This window comes from Neltuma alba, unplaced genomic scaffold, assembly GCF_004799145.2.
Source record: "Neltuma alba isolate B1F8T4 unplaced genomic scaffold, ASM479914v2 tig00001864_pilon, whole genome shotgun sequence".
In the NCBI taxonomy this organism is placed as follows: Eukaryota; Viridiplantae; Streptophyta; class Magnoliopsida; order Fabales; family Fabaceae; genus Neltuma; species Neltuma alba.
Genome location: NW_021632647.1, coordinates 38,864 through 51,436, shown reverse-complemented (window position 1 = coordinate 51,436; position 12,573 = coordinate 38,864). Strand labels below are relative to the sequence as shown.

General features: G+C 32.4%; 1 protein-coding gene across 1 annotated transcript; it reads left to right on the top strand.

Annotated features, from left to right (window-relative positions):
• The first annotated feature begins 4,956 nt into the window (after positions 1–4,956).
• LOC114712977 (transcription termination factor MTERF15, mitochondrial-like) lies at positions 4,957–8,159 on the top strand. The gene is made up of 2 exons (XM_028897546.1): positions 4,957–6,119; positions 6,865–8,159. The coding sequence occupies exon 1, from the start codon at positions 4,957–4,959 to the stop codon at positions 6,115–6,117; it is 1,161 nt and encodes a 386-aa protein (XP_028753379.1). The 3' UTR covers positions 6,118–6,119; positions 6,865–8,159.
• The last annotated feature ends 4,414 nt before the right edge of the window (positions 8,160–12,573 follow it).

Here is a 12,573-nt window from a genome sequence, read left to right as displayed (position 1 = left end):
GTAAACTATGTGACGAGGTTTTAAAAATACTCTTGCTTTGTTAGTTGGTTAATGTTTTGAACCTGTTAATTCCTCCAATTCTAGTTTACTGATCCACTTGATTCTACGTGTTCAGTTTTGCTGTTAACTCATAAACTAACTTCATTTGGCCTTTGGGAGAAAGGGATGAGTAACGAAGATAATCCAACACTTCATCTGACAAAATAATCAAACCGCCTTTGTTCATATGGGTTTTGTTTGGTTACATGATATACCTTATTATTTTCAGTATTGAAGGATTTTATTTTACTTGATTCAATTTGATTTGACTAGGTTTGAATATGCTACTTGATTCACCCTGTCTGCACATGTTAGTGTTTTTATCTGGTTCAGAATGTATTTTTTCTTAATAAACATTAAGGTGAAGTAGTGATATTCATATTATTTTGGTACAAATGGCTTTGGCCATTCATGTCTCAATTTTGTGATTTTCTTTCAAATGGGATATGTATAATATATTAGCTAGAAAATTTAGCGCGCTTCTGGTTCAATATTGACAACTAAAATTGTAGTTTTAGCATTGATTTGAGGATTTTCTTTTACACTTGTTGGTGCTTGCTAAGTTCTTGATTCAACACTTTATTATTCAACTTAATTGGATTGATATTTGTGGGTTTCCCACCCAATTTAACAAATAAGTCCTAAGCGTAATTTTATATCTTATATTAATATATTTTATCCATACTGATACCAACTTATACTTTTTAAGCTATTTTTCTTGATACCTTCCTGGGCGTGACAACCTGAACATCTTATAGCATTCCATTAGGCCCTTTGAAATGGAAACATTTCAATTTTTGGACAGCCTGTCTCTTTCCTAACCAGTCAGCATAGAGAACTGGATTTAGGGCATTATGTTGGGAGAAATGTACCATGCATATTTCTTTTCTTATTATTATAACATCTCTTCTTTTTGATGCAAAAAAATTTAAGTGAGTTGAGTCTGGAGACTAACCTAAGCTAGTGAAACATCTCTTCTTCTTCTTCTTTCCATTCTTTTTTAATTTGCTTTGGCTCTACCAGGAATTAAGTTCAAGACCCCAACAGAGTCACAGAGGAGCTCCATTGTTCCAGAAAGTGGGAGTATTTTGCCAATTCAAAAACATTCCCAAAACAATGAGGCTGTGGTAAACATTGTTAAGGTAAGTGCAAATTCCATCATCCTAATCATATAGCCGATGTTTGCATCACATAGGAATCACTCCTATGGTACGGAGCTGATATAATGTGCATGCCATTATACCAAATGGTAATTATCGGAGGGCTGGTGGAAGAAGGACATATACGTCTACAAATCATGCTTCAGAGTAATCGACATCTTGTAGAGGTTTTTGAGTTAGGATTCGAGCTGAGTTGGGTTTTGCAGAGCTTTCGGTCAGAAAAGCTTGCATAGGATGGCAGTAAACAATAAAAGAGCCTATGTAATCAAGAAGCTTATCTTCAAGTTTAACGTGTGTATAAAACATATGCAAATATAGCCTACAGATGGAATGATAAAAGGAACAAAGTAGAAGCTCCATTTCACAACTCTATTATACAAAGCACTCTAAGTTTATAAAGTTTATTTATTTATGGGAAGAGGAACAGATCGTTATTTCATTGGCCTCCTAATTTTTCTGTTGATAATGTAAAACAGGAACAATGAGAAAATAATAATCTATTCATTTATTATGTATTATTTATCAATGTTAATTATTTTGAATTAAAAAGATACATTTTACTTTTTAAATTTGAATTGTTTTTGGAGCCTTCTTCTATCCTTATTTATTTATGTTAATTTTTTTTTGGGCAGAACATGTGAAATAGAGATAATAATAAGATAATCAAAATGGATGGGAGAACGTTGTATGCTAAGAATATGCTTATTTTGCAGCTTAGTGAGGTTATTCACATTGTATGCGATGTACTCCCTTTTGTTGTAGTCTCGATATTTCAACATTTACACTAAAAACCAAAGAATATCTAAATCATTTGCTACATAAAAGTAAATCAACATCAAAATATTAGGTTTCATGGGATTTTCATTAATGAGAGTTAATTATGACTGATGTAAAATAAAGAGTAAACTTTGACATATGAATGGTAAGATAGAGATGAAAGCAGCATTGTCGAAGAAGTGATGGGGAGTTGAAGTCTAAACCATAAATAATTGTAGACTAAGACGGAAAAAATGAAGATTTGATGAAGCATCGACAAAAGAAATCTACTCAGAATCAACGCTAAACATTATGCACAATTATGCCTTGCTTTATTCACAAATTTCAACTAGAAAGAATGAAGAAAATTGGTAACTGGAAAATTATTTGGGTAGTGGAATCAATTTATTTTTCTTGAATTACTTTGGGTTACAAGTTACTGGAAAAGTTTTGTCATTTTTCTTGTACTGTATCTCCTTGGCTTCTTCATCATGGGTATAAATCTAAAATATAAGAATGAAATTAAAATGAGAAGAGATATCAAATCATGAAGAAAAATCATAATAAAAATAGAGAAAATACGAATACCAAAAACTTCACAATGCCCGCAGATGCCCTAGGGTGAGTTTGGGATCATAGTAAAGGCTACCAAACTGACTTCTCCACCAATAAAAGCTGAAAAAAAAAAACAACTTTTTGTTTAAAATGTATGTTTGGATTTACTGTGGAGGTAAATGGGCTCAGGAAATGTTTAGATAGAAATAAAACCATTATTTTAAAAATATTTTTATGGTATACAAAGTAAATATGTAAAGAAAATTATATCGATTTGTGAAAAAATACTTTTAAAGTTTTCCAAACACTCCCTTATACCGGAACGATCTCTTTTCCAAAAGCTCCTATTCTCAACTCCTTCGCTGCTGCAGGTCAAAAAAAGCTCCACTGCACGTTTTGATAGGTGGGGCAAGGGAGGAGAGGCAATGCATGATGCGAGTTTCTTTTTTGTTTTTTTAATCCAGCCAATTGGTTTTTAACATTAAAGAAATTATTTTTTGAATAATAAAATCATTTTAAAAAAAATAAATTTATTATCCTTTAAAAAATAACTATTTTTATTTTTATAATTTTAATTTTAATTTTTCTCTGACAATTATCACATTATAAATATGTAATATAAATATGTACCATTCAATAAACTTCATATCATTTTTAGTTATTCTACATCTAAATTTATTTTTTTATTAATCATTCAAACAAGTTTCAACTTCTTAAACTGACTTTTTTATAAAAGTCAATCCAAACATAAATCACATTATATTACCTGACTTTTATCTAATCTGACATTTGCAAGAGTCATATTGAAAAAAAGTAACTTCTCCCACCGCTAATCCAAACACACCTTAGTGTCTTATATTGCCTTATCACAAGAGTAACCTTCCTAGTAATATTGTGCTTCGAAAACTTCACAATCTCCCCACTTTCATTGATTCCCATCCGCTTCTGCTTGGTTGTCATGGTCGCCTGGAGAGGAGTAAAAGGGAGCAATCGGCAAGGATAAGGGAATAAATCATTTTCAATGATTTTTTAAAAAATGGAAAGGCATGAGGGAGAAATGCATAATATTTTTTAAAATAGTTTTATTTTGAGATTGTATTGGTTGGTTAGTAAACTGAACAGAAAATTATGAAATCCTGCACCCAAATAAATCGGGGTAAATTAGGAAAGTTATATCATTTTCATATATTTTTAATTTAAAATTAAAATATTTGGTCAGGATCTTTATTTTAAGAATAAAAAATTCAACTAAAATAATTTAAACAGAAATAATACAATGTGGGAATAAGTAATAAGAGTAAAATTAAAGATTAAAAAAATCTATAAGAATTGAAATTTAAATATTAATGGAAGCTGTTCGAAAATTTTTATAACTGGCGGTGAGTCAAAAAAGTTATATCATTTTCATATATTTTGAATTTAAACTTTAAAATATCTATTATTTGGGAGTTAAATACACATACAAAGAATATAATGGAAGTAATGTGCAGAAAATTCCAGCTTTTACAAAAGTGAGAAAATAACACCAATCACATACTACCTCCGGTCCTAATCATGCGTAGTCACAAAAATAGGGGAGGTGCGCTTATAATTACGGATTTTAAAAAATGAAAAAATAAAACTCATTTACCCGTATGATTGAATGACTGAAATCAAGTGGCAGTTTCTTGTGAGTCTTATTTTTCACTCTACTTTCAATAGATAGGTTAATATAATTTTTAGTCTCTTAAATTTGTCATGATTTTGGTTTTAATCCCTCGGATTTCAAATTACTCCTCCAGTTTTAAATATAAGACCTATTTTGTAGTGTAGATGATCTATTTTGTAGTGTAATTTACACAACAAAATAACTCTTATATTTAGGACTGAAGGAGTCTTTCAAATGGTAAAATGATCTAACTTTTTGTTAGATTAGAGGGCTAATATTCTAAATAAAAAGAAATTTGAGGAACTAAAAGCTATTGTTTAAAACTTGAAGGACTACGATCAAAATAAGGGTCAACTTAAAGGACTAAACCTAATATTAATCCTTAATAGATACTCATCTGGTCCTATATAGGGTAGAGAGAGAATGCATTTTTTAGTTTTATTTATAGGATACTGAGAAAAATTTTCTGCATGAATGTACAATTTTACCCCTCATTTATTATTGCATTAACTTTGTTTATATGAGGTATAATATATATTAAATAGAGATGACGTTAAAAAGTTATTAAATTTTAAATGTAAGTTAATGAAATTTAAGTTTTTTTTTGTCTGCATAAAATATACTAAAAATGTTTTATAAATAGATCAGAGGACTAATAGATAAATAATAGACTCTCGGAGGTTTGGTTGGGGAAAAGTAAAAACAGCTAAGCATTAGCGAAAAATGCATTTAATATGAGGAATGCCGCGCGCAAGGGTTTTACACTTCGCTCTCTAGCCTTCGAAACGAACGGAATCCATGTCGCGTTCTCTCCGCAAAGCTACCGGCGTCAGCGCAATCTCTCCTTTAACATTTCAACATCTGATTTGTGTTCAAACCCAGTGGTTTTCATCGAGGTATGCTTATTCAACCTCTGCCAATGGGCATTCTTTCACCGTCTCATATCTCATTGACACCTGTGGCTTATCACCCAAACAAGCTGCTTCAGCTTCTAAGTGTGTCAGCTTCGAAACGCGGGATAAACCTGATTTGGTTATCAATTTCCTTAAAAGTCATGGATTCTCTCAGCCCCAGATTATTCGCTTCATTACTGACACCCCATCGTCTCTCCGATATGATCCTGAGAAAACCTTTCTGCCCAAAATTGAATTTTTTAAATCCAGAGGCTTTTCGAGCTTGGATATCCCTAAGCTCATATGTAGTTATCCTAGAATCATGTCAAGAAGCTTAAGGAAGCAGCTCATTCCTTCCTTTAACTTCTTTCGAGATGTGTTTCAATCTGACGACAAGCTCATTAAAACTCTTCGAATTTACTCGGGCATTCTTGTTGATGCCAACACAATTGCCCGGCCTAATATGGAGCTATTGCGAGAAGCAGGAGTTCCTGAATCAAATGTCATCAAATTTTTGCAATATAATCCTAGGACATTAACTGCAAGTCCTAATGTGCTTAAGGACATTGTGGAAGAAGTGAATAATATTGGGATCAATCCTTTGAAGTATCAATTTCTTATGGCTGTTCATGTGTTCTTCTGTCTAAGCAAATCCTCATTGGCAAAGAGAGCTGATGTTTATAAAAAGTGGGGTTGGTCTGACCATGACATTCTTGTGGCATTTAGAAAGTTTCCTCTCTGTATGGTAGCAGCAGAGGATAAGATCGATGCAATAATGGAGTTTCTTGTCCATAAATTGGGCTTTGAGTCTTCTACTGTTAGCAAATATCCTACAGTTTTTACAATGAGTTTCAGAAGGCGAATAGTTCCGAGAGGTGCTGTCATTCAAGCTCTGTTGTCAAGGGGTCTAATGAAAAAGAAAACATTGTTAACAAAATTTGTATATAGTGAAAGTTATTTTTTGAGGAAGTTTGTCCTTTGTCATGGGCAGGAAGCTACTGAATTATTAGAGTTGTATCAGTCTAAACTGCATCTTGCAAGGCAAATGAAGAATGGAAAGGTTTGAAGGTAAGAATATGGACTAAGATGTAGCAATTGTGTACCTGTTTTCTCTTCATTTGTATTGGTACGACACATTATTAATGTTTATGTGGTTTGCTTTAATTTAGGTTGGGAATGACATATCTAGCATGCAAAGAGCTTCATATTACACTAAAATCTCTCCATTTGAATTTAGCCCCAAATTTTAAAGCTTATCTGTAACACCATGCAGAGGGTTAGCATTGTTTATGTTTCCTTAGAGAAGGCATTTTGGAGTAAGAATCATGTATAGAGACATTGTTTTACCTGTCATTGGATTATTGAACCCTTCATCAATAGGCGTTCGTGGGCCATATTTTCCATTTGACCTTCTTCATCACTAGTGCTGCGTTAAAAACATTCTTTTCCAAATCAGAATTCTGGTTTATGATTACTAAACTATGTAACGAGGTTTTAAAATCCTCTTGCTTTGTTGGTTGGTTAATGTTTTGAAACTGCTAATTCCTCCAATTATAGGTTACTGATCCACTTGATTGTGTATGTTCATTTTTTCTGTTAACTCATAAACTAACCTCATTTGACCTTGGGAGAAAGGAATGAAGTAACGAAAATAATCCAACAGTTCATCTGATAATATTTAGTTATTTTTTACCATTATTTTTGCTCCTGAAACTGCCTTTATTCATATGGGTTTTGTTTGGTTAGATGACATACCTTATTATTCTCAATATTGATGGATTTTATTTTACTCGATTCAATTTGATTTGACTAGGTTTGAATATACTACTTGATTCACCCTGTCTGCTCTGGTTGAGAATGTATTTTTTCTTAATAAACATAAAGGTAAAGTTGTGATATTCATATTATTTTGGTATAAATGGCTTTGGCCATTCATATTTCAATTTTGTAATTTTCTTTCAAATGGAATATGTTTAATTTATTAGCTAGAAAATTCAGGGCGCATCTGTTTCCGCATTGACAACTAAAATTGTACTTTTAGCGTTGATTTGAGCATTGTCTTTCACACTTATTGGTGCTTGCTAAGTTCTTGATTCAACACTTTATGATTCAACTTAATTGGATTGATATTTGTGTGTTTCCCACCCAATTTAACAAATAAGTCATAAGCATAACTTTTATATTTTATATTAATATATTTTATCCATACTGACACCAAATTATACATTTTAAGCTATTGTTGTTTATGCCTTCCTGAGCATGACAATCTGAACATCTTATAGAATTCCATTAGGCCCTTTGAAATCGAAACATTTCAATTTTTGGACAGCCTGTCTCTTTCCTAATCAGATCAGCATAGAGAACTGGATTTGGGGCATTATTTTGGGAGAAATGTACGATGTATGTTTCTTTTCTTATTATTATAACATCTCTTCTTCTTTTTGGTGTAAAAAAGGTTTAGGTGAGTTGAGTCTGAAGGCTAACTTAGGCCAGGGAAGCATCTCTTCTTCTTTCCATTTTTTTAAATTTGCTATGGCTATACCAAGAATTAAGTTCAAGACCCCAACAGAGTCACAGAGGAGCTCCATTGTTCCAGAAAGGGGGAGTACTTTCCCAATTCAAAAACATTCCGAAGACAATGAGGCTGTGGTAAACATTGTTAAGGTAAGTGCAAATTCCATCCTCCTAATCATGTAGCCGATGTTTGCATCACATAGGAATCGCTCCCATGTTACGGAGCTGATATGTTGTGCATGCCATTGTACCAAAGGGTAATTATCAGAGGGCTAGTGGAAGAAGGACATATACCTCTACAAATCATGCTTCAGAGTAATCGACATCTTGTAGAGGTTTTTGAGTTAGGATTCGAGCTGAGTTGGGTTTTGCAGAGCTTTCGGTCGAAAAAGCTTGCATAGGATGGCAAGCCGACATCTATCAAACTAGTTGCAGAGCGTGCTGTGTGTTTCAGTTTTTGCCGTCTTGGACCATTTACCATCGCATCTATTTTTTTTCCCTCTTCTATTTGGCCCTTTTACGTTGTTTTCTTCTCAAGCTATTTATCGTTGTCCTATGTCCCATACTAATAAAGGATAGAAGCCAGTTTTTGGATGTCCCGTGGGACAAAACATGGACGACTTTGGAAGGCTTGTCCTACAGTTTGACGTGACAACGAAATAAATCAATCAATTAATGCATAAAGTGAAAGCAAAGATATATATGGATGTGGAGATGAGTTGGTAGTGCTTAAACAAGAACAATTTCAAATTATAAAGGAGAAGAGCATGCATATAATCAACAAAATTCAAATAGGTAATAAATATTAGGTGCCTTATAACCTCATCAAAACCTAATTTATCCATGACATTAAGTTCAAGCCATTTCAATTTTTGGTCTAAGAAGTTGGTTATGTACTTGTTATCTTTTTGCCTCATCTTTTCAAAAATGCTACTGAATTTAATAACATTATTCCACATCATGTAAGTTGAATCCCACAGACAATTCATGTTTAATAGACTCTTTGTATCAATTTTCATTCTTCTGCGGGCTCTTTCAATTTACTAGAGGGAAGTAAGGAGCTAGGAAGTAAACAATATCTTGGCATGTCTTGTGAACCATCTTGTCCTTTATCTTGTCCTAATTTACTCTCGAAGCAATCTCAACATGATTAAGCCCAATACTAATGTATCATTTTGATTTTGGAGGATCAGCGAGCTAACTGTCAGTTGTTTTCTTTTTCTTTTGGTTTTTGTCAAGCTTACTGCTTGCCTTGGTATCTCAAAACCAAAAAGAAATCATTTTATCTCTATAATGAATAATTGAATTTGTGCAAAAGAAAAAAGAAAAAAAAGAGCATTAATTAAAAATATTTTAGTTAAAAAATGCATTTAATACTGGCCGCAAGGATTTCACTCTCTACCTCGCTCTTGCTTCAACCTTCGAAACGAATGAAATCCATGTCTCATTCCCTTCGCAACGCTGGAAAAGTAGTTTATTAAAAAAAGTAGCTTATAGAGAAGTGAATTGGATAAAAGCTAAATTGAATAAGCTGAATTGTGTTTGGATTAGAGTTCAGAAAAACTAGATTGCAAAAGTGAGATTGGTAAAAGATTGTTTGGATTATGATTGAGTAAAAGTAAGTTTGGTTGTAAAATGATCAAAATAGATACGAGTTTTAATAAATAATGAAATATGATTAAAAAAATAATTTCACATAATACAATGAAATTAAAATAATTTAATATGAAGAAGTTATAAAAAATATTTTAAATATAAAGTGAAACATGAAAAAATAAAAGTATATTTTTAGGAGCATATTTAAAAATAAAAATATACTTCTAACTTATTCATTACTTTCAACTAATTTTAACTGATTTTTTATTATCTACAAATTAGTTATTTGAGGCTTATAATAAGAACCAAAAGAGGTAATAAATTTCTTAACTTTTTCTCTCTCTATATTTCAAAAGCTATAAGCCATAAGCTATAAGTCATAAGCTGTTAATTTTAGTTTATAGCTTATTGTAGCTTTTCAGACAAAAGCCCGATTGCAAAAAAGCTGATCCAAACAGACCTAATTGTATCAATTGAGCTTATAGAGCTTATAAGCCACTTATAAGCTCAAAATAAATGATGCCAAACAGGCACATCATATCTGTGTTCAAACCCAGTGGTTTTCATCGACGTATGCTTATTCAACGTTGTTCCACGGGTATTCATTCATCGTCTCTTATGTGTGTGTTTGAGAGAGATTTATGGGCAAGAAGGAGTTTATTTTGTAGCAAAAATCCGATTTAAAAGGTAAGTCTGTTTGGGAGAGCTTATACAAGATCACACTTGGGAGCTAAAAATGGGGCCAAACACGCAATTCACTTTAAGGGGTGTTTGGATACTTTGAAAAGTACTTTTCTGAAGTATTTTTTCGCAAATTGAGATAAACTCCTCCATGTATTTATTTCGTAAACCGTAAAATCATTTTTGAAACCATAATTTGGTTTTCATCCAAACAATCCTTTAAACTAGGAGAGGTAGCTTTTTCAAGTGGCAATCAGGCATAAGACTGTTGGAAATTATCAGAATAATAATTTTCTTTTATTTCTCCTATTATTCTCTCATTATTTAATAAAATTCATGAGCTTTTTTGGTAATTTTCAACCTAAACTTGTTTTTATTCAATTGTAATCTAAATAACTTTTTACCCAATTTAACTTTTACAAATTAATTTTTATAAAATCCAATCCAAACACAATTTATGTTACCAAATTTAACTTTTACTTAATCTAACTTTTTCAAAAGTCAAATTGTAAATAAATTATTTTTTCTACCGCTAATCCAAATGGAACCAGGCCTAATTGATACATGTGGTTTCTCACCCAAAGAAGCTGCTTCAACTTCTAACTGCGTTAGCTTTGAGACATTAGATAAACCGGATTTGGCTATCAAGTTCCTCAAAAATGATGGATTCTCGCAGTCCCAGATTCTTCGTTTCTTTAGGCATTGCCCATAATTTCTACGATCTGATCCTCAAAAAGTCTTTCTGCCGGAGATTTGAGTTTTTCAAGTCCATTAGTGTTTCGACCTCACGCATCCCAAGGCTCCTATGTTCATGTCCCAGCATCATGAAAGGAAGCCTAAGTAAGCAGCGCATCCCTTCCTTTAATCGCTTACGAGATATTGTTCAATCTGATGATAAGCTCATTAAAGCTCTTCAATGTTGCTCGGGCATCCTTCTTGATGCCAACACCTTTGCTGTGCCGAATATGAAGCTATTGCGAGAAGTAGGAGTTCCTGAATCAAAATGTCATCAAATTATTGTGTGTGTATCCTAGGACATGGACAAAAAGTCCTAATCCATTTAAGGACATTGCCTAAGAAGCGAAGGAAATTGCATTTGATCCTTTAAAAGTCCAATTTATTATGGCTGTTCATGTTTGCTCAACCTTAAAAAAAATAAAAAAATCCACAGGGACTCTTAAGGGCTGGTCCTTATAAGTAGTGGGGTTGTCCTCACAATGACATTTTTGTGGCATTTAGAAAGAAGACATTACTCTGTTTGGTATCATGTTTGGTATCATTTATAAATATATTTTATATAAATTGAAACAAAAATTTTTTTATATACTTATCTCGTATTCTGTAAATTACGATTGAAAAACTGTTTATAAAATATTCTAAATAAATACAAATAAATTATCTGAAATAGACTTTCTGAAAAGACATATCTTTTTGCATGAGCAGGTGAATTATTGGAGTTGTATTGGTCTAAACGGGGGCTTGCAAGGTAAATGAAGAACGAAAAGGTTTTGTGGTATGATTTTAGACCAAAGATGGGGCAAATTTGTATTAGAAAAAAAAAAAAAAGATGGGCCAATTGCTGAACTATCTTCTCACTACATTATTAACCTTTATGTTGTTTGCTCTTGTTTGGCTTGGACAGGACGTATCATTCAAAAGTAACGTTGCGCTATACGTGAAAATTGTTCTGCCTAAATGGACTTTTATTGAAGGATTAGATGACAAACATGCACCTTTTTTGTGTCATGTATAATAATAGACGCCTCTTAAAACAATGGTTTATGCTTACTTTTGATGACTTATTCGAAAAAAATCTGTCCCTAAATATAACTCAATTGATGAGTTTTTTCAAATCTATGTTGACCTTATAAATATGGAGGGAGATAAAGTAAATACTCCCTTCAATTCATAATATAAAGCGCCAGTTAACTTTTCTCACATATTAAGAAATAGAAGTTTGGTCATTACATGTATCTGCACGGGATAGGGACAAAGTTTTCATGCTTTATCTATAGAAAATTATAAAATTACTTTTAATGTTACCTTTTATTATCTCTCATCCTTGTCATATATTTAATAGGGAATTAGGGATAGAAGTAAAAAAAAATTACATTAATTATTTGACTAACGTCTTATATTTTGGATTATAATTTTCTTCTAATCAATATCTTATATTATGGATAAGAAGAAGCGAGAGCAAATATAAAACATAATTGTAATAGTCTTTGTTTAATAAGGAAAATGTGTCCGACAAAAGAAAGAGTGAATGTTAAAAAAAAATTAATTTAATGTATTCTTTTTAGTTTGCGTGCTTCTTATACAAATAAATAGAAAGGGTGATTAATCTTTCAAATTTTAACTCAATTATAATTCAGTTAATTTGGCATGACTACTTAATTCCCACCTCTCCCTCCCTCTCCATGTATATTCCTTTTACACCCTAATAATTCTCCGGCCTCCACCACTTTCCCCTTCCTCTGTTTCTTCCTTCTTGCTCGCTATTGTTTTGCAGAGCAATGGTAAAGCAGAGCAAGCAACTCACACCATAGTCTTAAATGGGTAGTACTGCTCCATTGCCCATTTAGTTTCCGATGAAAATCACAGCGTTACCTTTCAGTATCTTAGCCACTATATATTCCAATTTTCAACGTATAAACGGGGAGGAACCGGAGTGGGTGATTAGTAGCTTATTTTTAGCTCATTTGGATGCCACGTGGGCACACCTTTTGCC

Bases quoted from the DNA above. Each gene is read 5' to 3' on its own strand.
- LOC114712977 (XM_028897546.1), top strand. From the start codon at position 4,957: ATGTCGCGTTCTCTCCGCAAAGCTACCGGCGTCAGCGCAATCTCTCCT.